General features: G+C 37.9%; 1 protein-coding gene across 4 annotated transcripts in view; it reads right to left on the bottom strand.

Moving 5' to 3' along the window:
- Window positions 1-814: 814 nt before the first annotated feature.
- tox4b (TOX high mobility group box family member 4 b) overlaps window positions 815-17,682 on the bottom strand; it is a 29,670-nt gene continuing 12,802 nt past the window's right edge. For all 4 annotated transcript variants that reach the window (XM_039746098.1, XM_039746092.1, XM_039746089.1 and 1 more), the window contains exons 2-9: window positions 13,179-13,247; window positions 12,763-12,996; window positions 12,303-12,563; window positions 11,598-11,882; window positions 10,478-10,558; window positions 8,295-9,089; window positions 2,690-2,847; window positions 815-2,491 (exon numbers count right to left, since the gene is read on the bottom strand). In XM_039746098.1, coding sequence (XP_039602032.1) covers window positions 2,431-2,491; window positions 2,690-2,847; window positions 8,295-9,089; window positions 10,478-10,558; window positions 11,598-11,882; window positions 12,303-12,563; window positions 12,763-12,996; window positions 13,179-13,247 — 1,944 coding nt within the window. In that variant the 3' untranslated portion in view covers window positions 815-2,430. The remainder of the gene's footprint in view (window positions 2,492-2,689; window positions 2,848-8,294; window positions 9,090-10,477; window positions 10,559-11,597; window positions 11,883-12,302; window positions 12,564-12,762; window positions 12,997-13,178; window positions 13,248-17,682) is intronic.

Below are 17,682 nucleotides of genomic sequence, written 5' to 3' on the forward strand. Positions count from 1 at the left end.
ACTTGTTAGATGTTCCAGGTCAATGGCTAGTAGTAGTTCAACTTTATAAAATACATTTTTTTAAAAGTACCTGATCAAGGGAAAAAAAATCCATTAGCTAGTTTGTACTGACAATAAGCCAAGCCTAACAAGCACCAGCAGGTAGTGGACAAAAACAACACACACAGAATATGCGTTAGCAGACATGCCATCCAGGGCACAATTTCTGTATTAAAAGGTTAGTTCATTTCAAAACGGCCGCTTTTCAATTCTAGATGACTTTTTTTTTTTTTTAAAGCTCTGTAGAATTCTTTCAAACAACTCAAAACGAGCCTCTTTGAGTGGCAGCTTTCTTGCGAACCACAAGCCCCTACTCACTGACAGGCAGTTGTTTCCATGGGCAGCATGCGGCTGTGGACACTACTTTGTTAAAACTCTTGTACAGAATGTTAACAAGGACGCTTTGCTTTTTACCACTACCTGTATCACAATAGGCATTGGAAATATTTCAGTTCTGGGCAACAAGAGTGACTTAAAAGTCAAATTTCATTTAAATAAAAATAAATAAAAAAAAGTGATGAGGCAAAGCCCAGTCACTGAAAATAAATGAAATGGTCCCTCATTTCAAAGCAGCACATTCAGGCTCTTTACTCAGATAAGCTTTTCTAATATAGAAATACTACTAATAAGCTCTCTCTGCATTCATAAAAGTCAAATATAAATGTTGTTCTTCCTTTCCCATTATGGAGCCTTTTTTGAACCCACTTCTGCCACACCACAGGATGAATCTTGAAATGAACAGATGGACAATAACAGAGCACACATTATATCATGGTATTTGTAACATTTCTTCCACTGAAGACATTTATTTACAGTCAACTTCATTGTGAATGACATTAGTAAAACAAGAATGGAATGGGGTAGGGGGAAAAAAATATTTTTTTTTTTTTGAAATAACATCTAAAATCTGAAAATTATTCTAGATTAAAAGGGGACAGCCATACCCAAACCCATTACTTTCACATGTGTAGTTCAAGCTAGCTTCGTTTTCATTAAAGGTTCTGTTCTAGGATGAATTATCCAACATTAATCACAAAAACAATGTGACTTGGACATAGAATTGTATTAAGGGCACCACTGGGTTCAGATTAAGAGGATTTAATATAAATTAACTTGAAATATGAAATCAAGTAAAACATAGGATAGTTAAAATCCCATTCAAACATATCCAAAAGTCGTTCAACTGCTGGCACCATCAAGCTCAGTACCCCCGCACAAACGAGACGAGACCTCACTGCTGGCCTTAACAAGATGTACAAAAAGCCAATTCCTGCTGTAACCAGACATTTTGCAGAAGGGTCTATAGAGGTAGTGCCCCCCCTCATGACAGAACCTGCACTCCCCATTATTACTGCCCCATGGACTACAATAAATACGAACATTGCACTCATGAACGAACACTAGTGGTTTTCTTTGTCTAAGTTCAGATAATAAAAAATAACGAGAGAAAAAAAAGTGTTCTAAGAAAAAGGAAGTAGCAAGTAAAGACAATTCTACACATGAGAAGTACTTACTCTAAAGGGCAGTTGACAAATCCAAAAAAAAGAACACATAACTTTTGGATTCTTTGCTACAATTGAATTTTTTTTCTTTTACATATGTATATAAAACACCAATATTGCAATTCTGTGATGTATTTTAAACAAACTGTCTTACCAATACAACTCTATTGTTTGTTTTATTTATTATATATAAGCACTAATGGAACCACGAATAATGACCTTACAAATAAGTATGACCTTGAATAAATCCAAGACAAACTTGATTTCAGAACTGTTGGTGAGACATCAGCATGATGCAGCATAAAATCCAACAGGGCCAGATATTTTCACAATAAATAAAAACTTTTTTTAATGGGTGAGAGGGTTGCCTCCTATTGACAATTAAGAAGACCATTAGATTTTTTCTTTGACTAAATATCCTGGAACTACTAAACAGCTTATATCACATCTCTGGTTCTCAGAGGTTCTCTTTTCCTCACATCCCACTGGATTCAATGACCTTTCCATACCATGGGTTTACACTTTCTTACCCAAACATTTTTGATATCTCCATAAAAAAAACCACATATTGTTGGTATGTGGAATGTCTTCATACACTGTGCTTCAACAAAGGCAATAAGAACTTCTTGACACTTCCACTCCTTGACAAGAAATGTAATATGGATATGAAACTGTAAAAATGTAGGCTTTTATTTCAATAAAAGCTGCCAAAACACCATTTTCTGAAAGAATTGGAAACAAGACTTGGTGGTATTAGTGTTTCTTCATTCTCACAAAGACAAAAGTTAGCATAACGCACAACAGCAGGAAGGATTAAACGTTTTGAAGGATGTTTTTCCTGCTCTAGGACAGTTCTCCTTGCTGGATGGTTATCAATCGATCATAAGCATTATTTCACAGCTGTAGTACTGCTGGCCCCTCGGATTGAACACCAGGTTATGAAGATGTCTCTGATGGGTTGGAGAAAAAAAAAAAAAAAAAAAAAAAGTTACCATTATTTTCAATTACAAAAACCAAAATCTCTTAACCATGCCTATTCTTTTATCTAATAACAATCTATAAATATAAAGAATGGCCCTCTCCCCAACAAAACAAACCTCCCAAAAAAGAAAAAATTGTTAAAGGGTATTATATGTAAACTTGCTTACCTGCAGTGTGTTGCAACACACTCATTGCTGCAGTATTCCCTATCCCAGTCCTTGCTTTCCACTGCAGGATTGGGACATCCATCCCTTAAACAGCGACTAGTAGGTGGAGAAGGCATTTCCTGTGTAGGAGGTGACCCACTAACCAACTGAACCTCCACCTGGAGACGGGGAGGAAAAAAAAAGCGGTTTGTTACTGTTTATACACAGGTCTGCATCTATGGAATAAAATAGAACACAACATAGAAGCAAAATGTCAAGTTCTACAGTACTTTAGGGATATTTAAGATTCAAATATCTGCACAAATCTAGAAGCAGTGTGCAACAGCCAAGCAATCTTTATCATGTTGTGTAAATTGTATTAAAGACATGAAAACACACCATAATCTGCTATTTAGTTAATCAGTTGACCTCATGTTTGGAGTTTACCATATTTTCTATAGAGCTGGTGCAAAATTTATTCTCAGCCTAATTCCATCTGAATCCCACATCTCTGCAGATTTAGGCTGCCAAGTTTAAAAAGCAACATGTTTAAGTACACTTAATATAAGTGTTCATTAACACGTTGCTTTTTAGCACTTAGTTATAAGCATTTTTTATTCTAAGAACTTGAAGGGGCCTGCTGAATTCTGAATAATTACAGGATACTGTTAAGAGTTTATTTTTAATTGATACAAAAACAGTTTCTGCTGATTGTAACAGTGACTGTTACATGCTGGCTTTTGGTTTGCTTTATTGTGTCTGTGTAACAATGCCTTTTGTCTTGCACTTTTCTGCTGTAAACAAATTTCTCTCCAGGCTGATGAAGACTACCTAACCTATCCAATCTAAACAAACGGTTTCCATCAATCCCACTTCTATCAAGTCTCCTCTTAGTCTCACGTTTGTGTAGAGATAAACACATTTTTTCCTGAAAGACTCCTGCTTCAGATCGGCAAGGGATTTACTTTTTTTTAATGGGAGCTGCCTAGTAACTCACATTTTATGAAATCCAAAACTGTATGCAACAGTCAATACGCTTCGTAGGTATAGGATTTAAGTCAAATGCAATTGTATTTAAGTGTCATAAAGATTAAATATTTTGGTTTTTCAATTAAACTCATAGATGGTATTTGATTTCAGTGATCAAAAGAGCCCTGAGACACATCTCGGACACCTGTGATAATTAGTTTGCCAGGTGAGCCCAATTAAAGGAAAAACTACTAAAGGAGGCTGCTCCACATTATTAAGCAGACCACCATTTTCAAGCAATATGGGACAGAAAAAGGATCTCTCTGCTGCCGAAAAGTGTGAATGCCCAGGACAAGGTATGAAAACCTTAGATATTTCACGAAAACTTAAGCATGCATCATACTGTGAAAAGATTTGTGGCTGACTCAGAGTACACACAGGTTCGTGCAGATAAAGGCAAAATGAGGAAGGTTTCTGCCAAACAAATACATCAGATTAAGAGAGCAGCTGCTAAAATGCCATTAACAAAGCAGCAAACAGGTACAAGTTGCTGGTGCTTCTGGAGTCCTGCGATCATCAGGGAGCAAGTTCCTCCAGTGGATTGCAGTTATGCATAAACCTTCTATTTGGCCACCCCTAAGCAGAAATGGCTGCAGTGGGCCCATAACTACATGAAGACTGATTTTCAAACAGTCTTGTTTATAGATGAGTGCCATGCAACCCTGGATGGTCCAGACGGATGGAGTGGTGGATGGTTAGCGGACGGCCACCATGTCCCAACAAGGCTGCGACGTCAGCAAGGAGGTGGCAGAGTCATGTTTTCGGCCGTAATCATGGGTAGGGTGCTGGTCGGCCCCTTTAGGGTCCCTGAAGGTGTGAAAATGACCTCTGAAAAGTATGTGGAGTTTCTGACTGACCACTTTCTTCCATGGTACAAAAAGAAGAACCGTGCTTTCCGTAACAAAATCATCTTCATGCATGACAATGCACCATCTCATGCTGCAAGGATACCTCTACATCATTGGCTGCTATAGGCATAAAAGGAGAGAAACTCATGGTGTGCCCCCATTCTCCCCTAAGCTCAATCCTATTGGGAACCTTAGGAGCATCCTCAAGCAAAAGATCTATGAGGGTGGGAGGCAGTTTACATCCAAACAGCAGCTCTGGGGGGCTATTCTGACATCCTGCAAAGAAATTCAAGCAGAAACTCCAAAAACTCACAAATTCAATGGATGCAAGAATTGTGAAGCTGCTATCAAATAATGAGTCCTATGTTAATATGTAACTTGACCTGTTAAGATGTTTTTGATTGACATAGCTTTTGATTTCAGTAAATATGACCTCCTAATGCTGCAAATTCAACAAATGACCATTTTCAGTTCTTTACAACCTATAAAATGTTTTGAAACTGTTGTGCATAATAATTTGGAACAGTGCATTTTAAGTTTTTTTACTTTTGAAAAACATACCGTTATCATTAGTAGTAGGCTTGTTCAGTAACATTCGAATTATACTCTAATGGTTGATGACTCAAAAATTATGCTGACTGCCACTTGCATCGACTATTTAGGAAAATCAGAGAAAAATATAATTTGCATAATAATTTGGAACATGGTGTATACAAAGTACAGTATTTACCATATATTTAAGGTTAAATTTGTTGCTGTACACAGTCTGCTTTCAGATAGTCATGAGATTCTCAAAGCCTTTAGTAAAATGTGCTTATTAGCTTGGAGCTATCAAATATCAAATGTGTAATTATGAGAGGCATCACCAAAACATTTAGAGCCTGACCCATGAACAGAAAAAACAGTAACAGCAAACTAGTTCTATTCTTCACATAATCCCTGTGAATGCTCACAAGGCTTTCCTATGCCACTTGAATGTTCTGTTTGAATTAAGCAACTCCTCTTGTGTAACTGACTTGACATCTCCATCACTGTCACATAATCTGACAGGTTACCCTTCAAATCGGGGCACAAGTGGTATGGAATAGAATGGATGTGGCATCTCTCTGGTACCCACGCAGTTGTCATGAAGCAGAACTGGGATGGTGGACCGTTTTCTTGCCATTTCCCCCCAAAATAAAAGCCCCAAGTAATGACCAGCTCTGTGCGCCTTTAGCCATACCTTCCAAAAAAATAAAAAAATAAAAAAATACATGCAAGACCTGGAACTGGCTTGAACCTTGATTTCTTTGATGCTGGAGAGCCGCCACGTGCTCATTATTTAAACAATCTGGACTTTCAGCAGTGACCCAGTTTTCTTGCCATTATGAAATGCTTTTAATATTTTTTGCCAGTCTGAATTCTTTAGATCAAAATTCTCCTTGGAACATTAGCTACAGTATGTTGATACTTCATTTCAGGAGTCAACATTCTGGACAGTCAAGTGTGCATTGGAAATGCTTATGTCGAGTTATTCATAAATAATGGACTCCCACTGACTAATTCCTATAGCATTTGCTACCTCACATGCTATCACACTTTGAATTCCGCCACAGTGGCAACATTTTCTCCTGGTGTCGATAGCAAATGCCTCCCAAACTTTGATCATCTTTGAGACACAGTACCACGATGGAATTCTGCTGCCATTCTTAATCTAGACACATGACATAGCCCATCGTCATGCACATTAAGCAAGAAGAAATATCCAGATGCGTAATGTTGACTAACGGATGGCAAAACTGTACAATTTTGCACTCCCATGTTTGCCCGATTCTGAAACACTCTACAATACTAGTACTAGAAAACTGTGTAACTCACATACAACTCACCTAAAGGATTATTAGGAACACCATACTAATACGGTGTGTTTGACCCCCTTTCGCCTTCAGAACTGTCTTAATTCTACGTGGCATTGATTCAGCAAGGTGCTGAAAGCATTCTTTAGTAATGTTGGCCCATATTGATAGGATAGCATCTTGCAGTTGATGGAGATTTGTGGAATGCACATCCAGGGCACGAAGCTCCCGTTCCACCACATCCCAAAGATGCTCTATTGGGTTGAGATCTGGTGACTGTGGGGGCCATTTTAGTACAGTGAACTCATTGTCATGTTCAAGAAACCAATTTGAAATGATTCGAGCTTTGTGACATGGTGCATTATCCTGCTGGAAGTAGCCATCAGAGGATGGGTACATGGTGGTCATGAAGGGATGGACATGGTCAGAAACAATGCTCAGGTAGCCCGTGGCATTTAAATGATGCCCAATTGGCACTAAGGGGCCTAAAGTGTGCCAAGAAAACATCCCCCACACCATTACACCACCACCACCAGCCTGCACAGTGGTAACAAGGCATGATGGATCCATGTTGTCATTCTGTTTACGCCAAATTCTGACTCAACATTTGAATGTCTCAACAGAAATTGGACTCATCAGACCAGGCAACATTTTTCCAGTCTTCAACTGTCTAATTTTGGTGAGCTTGTGCAAATTGTAGCCTCTTTTTCCTATTTGTAGTGGAGATGAGTGGTACCCGGTGGGGTCTTCTGCTGTTGTAGCCCATCCGCCTCAAGGTTGGGCGTGTTGTGGCTTCACAAATGCTTTGCTGCATACCTCGGTTGTAACGAGTGGTTATTTCAGTCAAAGTTGCTCTTCTATCAGCTTGAATCAGTCGGCCCATTCTCCTCTGACCTCTAGCATCAACAAGGCATTTTCGCCCACAGGACTGCCGCATACTGGATGTTTTTCCCTTTTCACACCATTCTTTGTAAACCCTAAAAATGGTTGTGCGTGAAAATCCCAGTAACTGAGCAGATTGTGAAATACTCAGACCGGCCCATCTGGCACCAACAACCATGCCACGCTCAAAATTGCTTAAATCACCTATCTTTACCATTCTGACATTCAGTTTGGAGTTCAGGAGATTGTCTTGACCAGGACCACACCCCTAAATGCATTGAAGCAACTGCCATGTGATTGGTTGATTAGATAATTGCATTAATGAGAAATTGAACAGGTGTTCCTAATAATCCTTTAGGTGAGTGTATATTGTTTAGCCAATCTTTGGCCACTTAAAAATCACCACAACAGAACCTTCGCCACCTCGAAGTTTTTGTGCTAATACACTAAGCTTAGTGTTTATTTCAGTAGTTTACAGTTAAACTGCTACTAACAAAACTTGTTTTATTAACTAGATTTTGATGAGGAACAAGCTAAATTATATTACAGGACTTGAATTTCATGTGCATTTTATTTATTGTGCCTTATTACTATGCATTATTTTATTTTCACTTCCTCTATATGAAACAGTACATTTTATTTACATTAAATCTCAATCTGAATCCTGTTTAGGTCTATATTCAGGGACTTGGGTAACTCTTAACACCAAAGTATGTAATAATTAACTGAATTTAGCATTACTTATTCTAACTTCACCTACATTATAACAATTCAGAGTTATAATTACTTAACCAATGCCTAAGACACCTTACTGTCATTAATCTCCTATGAAACACTCTTAATACTTACCAAATGGTATGTAAACAATATCCACAGAGTAAATATACTCACTAATTACTATGGCACCCCACATTAAACATTTTAAAATATCGATCCACAATATTCTTTTCAGAATATGGAAGCACATCACTGAAATATTAAACATTATTGGCTCTTACTATTCCAAATCATAAAAATGAAACAAAGTATTACCTCTTCAGGGTGTAATTCTTCAGGTTCCTCGTGTACTTCGGCCACCACAGGTGAAGAATTAGAAACATTTCCATCTGGCGTAACTTCCAAAGTTTCAGATGGGGGTGAACAAGAAGTTGCACTTACTAGCAAGGGAGGTGGTGGTGGTGGTGGCTGGGCGACAGGGGCAGGTTCAGCTTGAATTTGCACAGGAACAGGAGCTGGAACGATCTTAATTTGAAGAGGAGGGGGTGGTACTGCTGCAGCAGTCACAGCTAACCCAGCTCCCCTGGGTTTGGCTTGCAAAGGAGGAGGTGGTTGAGGATGCACCATTTGTTGAAGACGTGGAGGAGGAATCTGCTGCAATGGTGGAGGTTGACTAAGCAGGGGGCGAGCTGGTGCTGGGCTTACTGTTGTAACAGCTGGGGCAGTTTGTATCTGAAGCCCTCTTGTTGCAGGGAGGACTGTAACCATTGAAGTAGGAATTTGGCGTCCTGCGCCAGAAAGTATTTGTTTGGATATAATAATTTTGGCAACTGTTGGCGTAGTGGTTTGCTGAGATGAAGCAGATGAATGCTGGTTGGAGGACTGTGGGGCAATAGCACCAGTCCGTGACCTAGTTATAACCTGGGGGTGGTTAAGGATGATATTAGAAGTGCAGATGTTAGTGATGGTATTGTTGTTTGAATTCGACACAGCAGAGTGGGACCGCTTAGGAGCTGGCTTTGGAGCAGGAGGTGGAGGTGGTGGCGGCGGTGGAGGTGGTGATGGAGATGGTGCAGGCTGTACAGGCTCGGTGTCCATTACTTCAACATTCTAAAAAAAAAGTTGAAAAACAAAAAAAAAAAGTAAGTTAAATAATACAGATTTGCTATAAGAAGCATCAAAATGCTATTGATAGAATCAATAAGAAAAAAAAAACCTCACTGTAAAAGCTTACACACATGCAATTCTATTCTCAAGCTTATATTTGAACATAAACATGGTGGTTCAGTGTTGATATCTTAAAGGGTTGCCAGTTTAAATCCCATAACTTCCAGAAGGAATCCTACTCCACTGGGCCCTTGAACAAAGCCCTAAACCTGAAAATTCCTCTAGGGCTGCTGGACAATGGCTGAAGCTGCACTCTAACACCCAAAAAGTCATGCAAAAAGAAAAATTTCCCTTCGGGACTTAAAGTTAAATCAAAAACCAAAAGAAAAAAAAAAAATCAAAACAAGCCATTTGTCTGTAGACACGCAGAAGAAATTGCAGCTGTTCCTTTTATCTTTTTAAATTAATAATTCAGCTATTCCCTCTTCCCCATTTTCAAATGCTGAAATGGATGTGCTCAAACACTGTAATGTTGGAAAACGGGGTCTGTATATAAAAATTTTAATAAACCAGCATTATAGGAGGGCTTTCTTGACCAGTCACAGCTTACTTTACAGAAACAAATTCTAGCACTTGTAATATCTAGTAATTCCATGATTATCAGTGAAACAAACTAAGCACTAGTTTATTAGCTTTATTTAACAGAATGAGTTATCTGTTAATTTTGTGAGAGCTTAATTACTTTATTACAAATTCATTTCACTTTGCATGCATTACACTTCCAAAACATATTCCTGTTATCACGGTGGGAAGTACAAGCGTCTGTGTTGCAGTCCAGTTGCTATATCATTCCAGACGATAAGGCATCACAAACTTTTTGTAATAAAATGCACAACATTTTTAATTCAATAAATATGTTTTTTACGAATCCCATACCAAATAGCATATAACAGACACATATGCATTGCATGGTGTACTGCAAATGTTAATGCTTTTCATTGAATAAATTGCAAAGTCAAATTTTCATATTACCCAAATCACATCATCTATGTGGTTGGGGATAGGGCCCACTGTTCTACCATTCTAAATCCAAATGTCATCTTTACCCTTTTTGTAAGTCAGGTTGCATCCAAAAAAAAAAAAAAAAACAAGGGAGCGTTTTTATCATTACATTGCAAACATGAAAAACCAATCCCACAGCGTAAAATTTTAAACTGAACCATAATCCATGCACCCAAAATGATGTATAGCTCTCAAATGAAGTAAAGATTACATGAATCACCAAAAGACTACCAGACTTAGTTATTTTGTCATCTCTATTAGCTGTGTGTGTGTTTGATGCTAAATGTATTTTCCTCTTTATCACAAATCAGTAGCATTTAGTTTCTTACCTGGGAGAGCTGGTTTGCTTTATATACTGCAAGAGCTTTTAAATACTCTTTCTTTGCTGCTTCAGTCTTTCGTTTGTACACCTAAGATGGAAAGAAAATAGTTTAATTAAATTCAGAATTAATCTGAAATACAGCTCTTCTTGCATTATAGTTACAAGCAACTTTGAAGAAAATGACACTGAAATAAAGCTCTTTTTTATTTAGCCCATGATTAAAGCAACAGTTTCAACTAAAAGGGCAAAACTGTACAGCTCGACCCTTAAAGTTTAAAATTAAATATATACTTTTTTTTTTTTAAGTAAAATGATTTTATTTACTTGTAAATGCACTAAAAAGCAAAAAATACATTTTCTTTACCCACAATTTCTGTGGTTATATGTGACTACATAAAATTGTGGGGCCCACATAATTCAATTTATTCAAACAATTTTTGAAACTTGAAGCATGGTGGGAATTAATGTTTTTTTTTTTATATATATTTTATGATGAAATTAGCTATTCTATTAAATTGACTGAATTATTTTTTTGTGTGCATTATTTTTCATGAACGGGAAGCTTCTTTAAAAGTATTACATAATACATTTTCTTTGCAGAATTATATTTTGTATTTTGGTCTCTATTTTTCTGTTCAGGCTCTTATGGGATTAGAGCTCAGGGGCGGCGGGTGGGGGGATGGGGGGAAAAAAAAAAAAAGGACAGAATGGCAAGCTTACAGCAATACTGCCTCACCGTGATCATCAAGGCTACTCCTTCACAAGAGTAAAGAAATCGGCACGTGTATTTACCAACTCCACTCACTGGAAGAGGCAAGTAGGGCAATCCAATGTGTCTCTCACTTGTATGCTCCTATATCGCACTATATTCGCTCTCTGTCATTGTTGTGTGTGCATTAATTGTAATCGCATAACCACCGATTATGGCCAAATCTGTTACGTAATTGCAACAGTTTTGATGGATTATTGTATTGTCATTGATACTGAACACTTATTCAAAATATGAAGAAATCTGCTTTGCCAACAGTGGGTTTAAAACCAGATGCAAAGTTTGAACCAGAAAAAACAGACAGAGGAGTCAAGTTAAATAAAATCGTTTATATATTAAAAAAAGAATAAACACTCACCTGTTTCTGATCCTCTCCTAAACTGTCCCACATAGATGCTACAATTTTAGAAACTTCTCCAAAAGTGGCATTTGGATTTTGTCCTTTGATAGCTGCCTGCGTGTCCCTAAAAAAAAGGGCATAAGCAGACACAGGCTTCTGAGGTTCGTTTGGGTCTTTTTTCTTCTTTGATTTTTTCGGAGGCTTAGCTTTTCGTACAACTGTGCTACCTCCTGTTGCAACCACTCCAACCAAGGAAGGGGAGACAGCCACTGGAGATTCAACCAGCCCTTGTTTCTCAGATACCTATGGTGGGGATGGGGTGAAAGGAAAAAAAAAAAAATGATAATGTTCCATACAACATACTATATCTACTGAAAGCCTGATGTCAGCTTAGATTGTGTTTTTTAACCACACAAAAACGTAAACAGATCAATATTCTCCGAACTACTTGTAAAATGCATACAAAAATGTTTTTTTTTTTGTGTCTTTAGACTGTCCTGAGTTTAAAAAGAAATATTTCAGGATCCGAAGGGATGCATTTTGGCTGTGACCATGAAGATTCAAACTCAAACAAGACTACCTTGGCTTAAATTAAATGTCTTACTGAAGTTACCATACAGATAACCTTTACAGATCCGTTTACCATTGGATACAACTGAAACAAGCTATGTTCAGTCTTTGGAACAACTCTGCTTTCATGAGTGACTGCTGACCAGTCCATACCTTTTTGAAGTCTTCGCTGTCCTCTTCATGTAAGGAACTTGAAGGAGAAGGCGTTGCTGATAACTGTTCCTCTGGAGTCTGTGGGCGGGGAAGGATAGCACCTCCCCCCAAACTAAGACCAAGCTGTGAACTCAACTCAGACTGATCAATGGTTGTCAGCTGACTGTGCCCAAGTAAGCTATGGTTTATATCACTCAGAGGAACATCAATGGTCACTGGAGAAGTGGATGTATACTGAGAACCTATAGAGTGGCCAAGGTCCTGTGGATATAAAAGGGAAAAAAAGCAAAAACAAGCTAAATCATAGGTTTTTGCAAGTTTGTCTGGTAAATACAAGTTTGTGCAGCTCTATGTATTAAAATAATACATTTATATAGCACCTGTCCCATGCTCAATGTGTTTATTATGTCTGGGAAGTGATTCTCCTACCCACCAGTTTAAAATATGAATATTGACTCACCATGTTTAAGGTGGTACCAATCAGCCCTCCACTCATAGTTAGATGATCCAGCCCCTGAGTAGTAAAGGGACCACTGTAAGAAGCATCAGGCCCTGTGCTTCCCCCAGACACAGCTGGGTCCCTAAGCTCATCAAAGTGGCCCACCACATCAGTCACTGCTAGGGAGGGATCTGGGTCAAGAGAGATGGGAGGAATTTCAAATTCTTCATCTCCTAAACTTGGTGTGTGAAAAGTCTGAAACAAAACAAAACAAAACACACACTATCATAATGGAAAAAACAATACTTTAAATAAGGAAAATAACTTATTTGACTCTGTATATTCTTCACCATTACAAGGTAGTTTATATTAAATACAAACTTCATCCAAGAGTGAAAGTCACTACATTGAAGTAAATATGTCAGCATTTTTCTTACCTCAGCTGAAGTCAGAAATGGATGACCACTTCCAGTGATAGTCAAATAGTTGTCACTGCTTCCTGGAAACTGGGAAAACAGAAGTCTATTTAAAATAAACAATTACATTGAACACTGCAAACTACATAAAAATAACCAAAAAAAAAAAAAACAAACAAAAAAATCCACACAGTCAAGGACATTACGCATTAAAGCTCATACTAATTGTTTATAAATTTCTAATACGCGTTTAGTTCATCCCTTCATAAACGTGGACATTTTTAAATCAAAGACAGAAAGTTTAAAAACACATGTGCAACCAACACACTTAACTCATACGTGCTTGATGGATTTTTAAAGCATCTAACCCAGTAAACTGAAATACTTTATTTACTTTACTAAAATGATCATTAAAGACTAGAAAGACAGGATTGTTACTACCTTTACATAGGGGTCAAACACTTAAAAATACAAATAGCTAACAGTAAATCATATGCTGTATAAGGCAAGGTGTTTATTATCATGGACACTTTTCAAGGAGTTTGTAGAGACAATGGTTAATCAGTGTGGAAGGGCCTAATGGAAAGTGTTGCAGTTGTTGGTGCTGCCACCATTGCTAAAGGCTTCCTTAAAGGTGCGATTGTTACAGGAATGATAAGGTGCTTTTTTTTTTTTTTTATCTTAAGATAGCGTTTCTGTGAAAAGTTGGCATCATGCACTTTCCATAAGGGATGGGCATTATCAGAGATCTTTGAACTTATACCAGGCATGGTGTAAGTGCAAGCCTTAGAGGGAGTAAAGTTTGATTGTGAAACACGTTCTTATAAGCACTGATTTATGTATGCACACTCGCTGTCAGCCTTAAGATGCAAAGCAGCACTGTTTTCCTAGATTGTCATGGGCCAAAATAAAAAACACACCTGAACAAGTGCCATCTAAATTGGCCTGACTACAAAGTGCCTTTTGTGAAGAAAAGCAGTCTTTTTACGTACAAGTTATATACGCAGATAATTGCTCGGGTGTTTCACAAGCCACTGTGCTAACTAATTAAATGACAAGTTGACTACACTGATGTACGGGCAACACTTACAGGACATAGCTATATGGATGATAGCACAATAGTACCATCTCTGTAAATGATAAAATTTGCTATTTTTCAAGTTGAAATTATTTCTTCACAAATATGGTATATATGGGTTTGCCATGCGAAATTGCAATTTAAAGTTAAGCATTTTCTATAAATGTTTTTAAAATACTGGCCCGTACTGTTGCTTTACAGTGGAGGCAATGGGACATAAAGCACCACTGAAAACTAAAAGCCAAAAAAACTTAAAAGAATATGTCAGAGTTTTAATAACAGAAAAACATGCCTTCCATGTTCCCAACATGTTTGTAACAACAAAAAGGATCTGGAAATAACCATTTTATTGCATATTCCTGGTACTATTTTTCTCAAGGTAAGGATAAGCTTTCTACTCACTTTTGTGAGTTTTTACATGGAAGTAAACAGAAACTAAAACCAGCCACATGGCATGAGCAGTTTATTGTCATTTAATCTTTCAAGAGGAAACCACACCCTGGAGGGGTGAAAGGTTATTGAAGAAGATGACAAACGCTGAGTTGGCACACATAGCTGGTCATCTTTGAAAAGGGCTGAATCTCATAATGCTGTTGTTTTATCGTTTGAAAATGACATGTATAAAGATCATACATTGTGTGTGTTATTGCAAGATGTGGATTAATGATTGCTAATGGTCTTGGCTTGAAAAATGAACGTATTCGGTAAGTTTTTATGCCTTTATTTTCCGGTGGTGCTTCATGCCCCATTGCCGCCATTGTAAAGTGTCAGTGTAAGCAAGATATTAAAAATGTATAGAAAATGCTTAACTTGACAACACAATTTTGCATGGCAAACACATATACACCAGAACAAATAACTTCAGCTTGAAAAACACTGAACCTCTCCTTTAACTTACTCTTTTATATAACTGATGTTGGTAATTTTATCATACATGCTCATGCTTACTGTAGTGTTTCATTTCATGGTTCACTTAACTTTTATTGAGAGAATTTGTATGTGGCTTCAATTGGCAAGACTTGTGTTCAGTAACACAGCAAACCAACAAAACTCACAACATTCACTTTATTTCATAACTTTGTTGCTCTTGAGGTTTCTCACCATATTTTAAACTAACTCAGAAAAAGAAAAAAAAAACAACACCACTTGTTTATACATAAGATGCATTTGGCACTGCCTACACCCTGGCTTACACAGGAGTTACAGTTGAGGCCAAAATTATTAGCTCCCCTGGAATCATGGAACATTTTCCTAAACTTCTTCCCAAAGTTTGCAACATTGATGAAACTTGATATAATCAAACATCCACCAGTGCTATTTACTAGCTTTTGATACATTTTGTAATATAAAATATATTTTTAGTCTTGCTTTATATCAAATATAGTAAAAAATGGGGTGGTCAAAAATATTAGCCCCATGTTAATGTTTGCTTTCAAAACACACCTACACTAATTAACCAATCAGCTTTGAAACCACACCTGTGCAATCAATTGGCTTCCTAACAACACTCAATTAGCATAAAAAATAAAAAGACTCCCAAGAAACAGGGCTCTTGAACACACGAGAGTGACTACTGTTACTGACCATGCCAAAGACAAAGGAAATCAGTCTGGAGCTCAGAAAGAAGATAGTAGAGGCTCATGATAAGGGGCAAGGCTACACTGCCATTTCCAAGCGATTCAGTGTCTAGAACTGCTGTACGTTGCATCATTGCCAAGTACAAGGAGACAAATTCTGTTAGAAACAAACCTGGCCGTGGCCGTAAGCGTAAGATTTCAAGAACTCTGGAGAGAAAAATAGTCAGAGATGTCAGCAAGGAACCCCGGACATCTGCCCAAGATGATTGTTGCTGACCTGGCCTCTTCTGGAATTGATGTTTCAAGGAATACAGTTGTGAGGGCTCTTCACCGTGGTGGGCTTCATGGCCATCGTCCCAGAAGAACCCCTTTACTCAAAGAGCAGCACATCTCAGCCCGACTGAGGTTTGCCCGTGAACATTTGAAATGTAAAGATGATTTTTGGAAGTCTGTGCTTTGGTCTGATGAGACTAAACTGGAACCGTTTGGGCACATGGATGTTGCTTATGTTTGGCGAAGAAAGGGACAGGCCTTCAACCCTAGGAACACAGTTGCCACAGTTAAACATGGTGGTGGGAGCATCATGCTGTGAGGCTGTTTTGCAGCCTCAGACACAGGGAGCCTTGTTCGGGTGCATGGCATCATGAAAAAAGAAAATTATGTTGACATTCTGAGGGAGAATATGCTCGTAGTCTAGGCTTAGGTCGTCGCTGGGTCTTCCAACAAGACAATGACCCAAAGCATACATCAAAATTAGTTGAACAGTTTTTCAAGGATACCAAAACCAAGATCTTGGAGTGGCCCGCACAGAGCCCAGACCTCAATCCCATTGAGAATCTGTGGCGAGTGCTCAAAGTGAATGTCCATGCTCGGAAACCACGCAATTTGGACCAGCTAGAACAATTTGCAATGGAGGAATGGACCAAAATCCCTCGGGAGACCTGTGCTAATCTAGTAAAGACCTACTCTAATAGATTGTTGTCAGTTGTGGCTCAAAAAGGGTACAGTATTGACAATTAATGGGCATGGGGCTAATAATTTTGGATGTCTCATTTTTGCCCTTTCTTTTTTACACTCAGTGTGTCAATAAAATATCCAAACTACAATTAGTGGACCTTGTTATTTTGGACACAGATACGCTTTAAAAAAACAAACGTTTGTTGTTAATGGTCATTTTCATATTGGAATCAGGAGTGTTGCCTAATTTCATAAGGGGGCCTAATAATTTTGGCCACAACTGTATCTTCTTTTTAACCCTTACAGCCTTAAAGCCTTATCAGCCTTTTTAAGCCGGTGCCTTTGGAAATGTGATAAAACTGGTTGAAATATTACTTTTATAATATCTAATAGACTGTATACTGTAGGAAAATTTAGCAAGGTAAGAACATTAAAATTGTCAATTGAAACAAGTCACATTAATCAATTCTTAGACTTGGCCACTTTGTACACATTCTAGCCCAGTGGCTGCAGGTTTTCATTCTAACCCTTTAGTTAGTTAGCGACCCGTTTCTGCTCCTAATTAACTTCATTTGAATTCATTTTATTTGACTTGCTCTTGCAGACTCGAACCCCTTAGTTGTTACTTTTTCCTTAATTAGCAGCCAGACAATAACGAGATACAAAACATGAGCAGCAAACCGTTTCTATCAAACAATATCTGAAAATTCAGAAAGATGAAGGTATCAGGAAAGTTGACCTGCTCAGATCCTCAAAATGTTAACAGTGTTCTTAGAAAACAGAAAAATCAACAATTTTGTAAATGTGGGCTACTGTACAATGAGAGTAGCAACAGGTCATGGTTAATTCCAAGGGTTTAATTACCAGCAAGACTCAACACCTAATTAAGCAACTGGTTGGGGAGAAATTAGTT

This window comes from Polypterus senegalus, chromosome 1, assembly GCF_016835505.1.
Source record: "Polypterus senegalus isolate Bchr_013 chromosome 1, ASM1683550v1, whole genome shotgun sequence".
NCBI lineage: Eukaryota > Metazoa > Chordata > Cladistia > Polypteriformes > Polypteridae > Polypterus > Polypterus senegalus.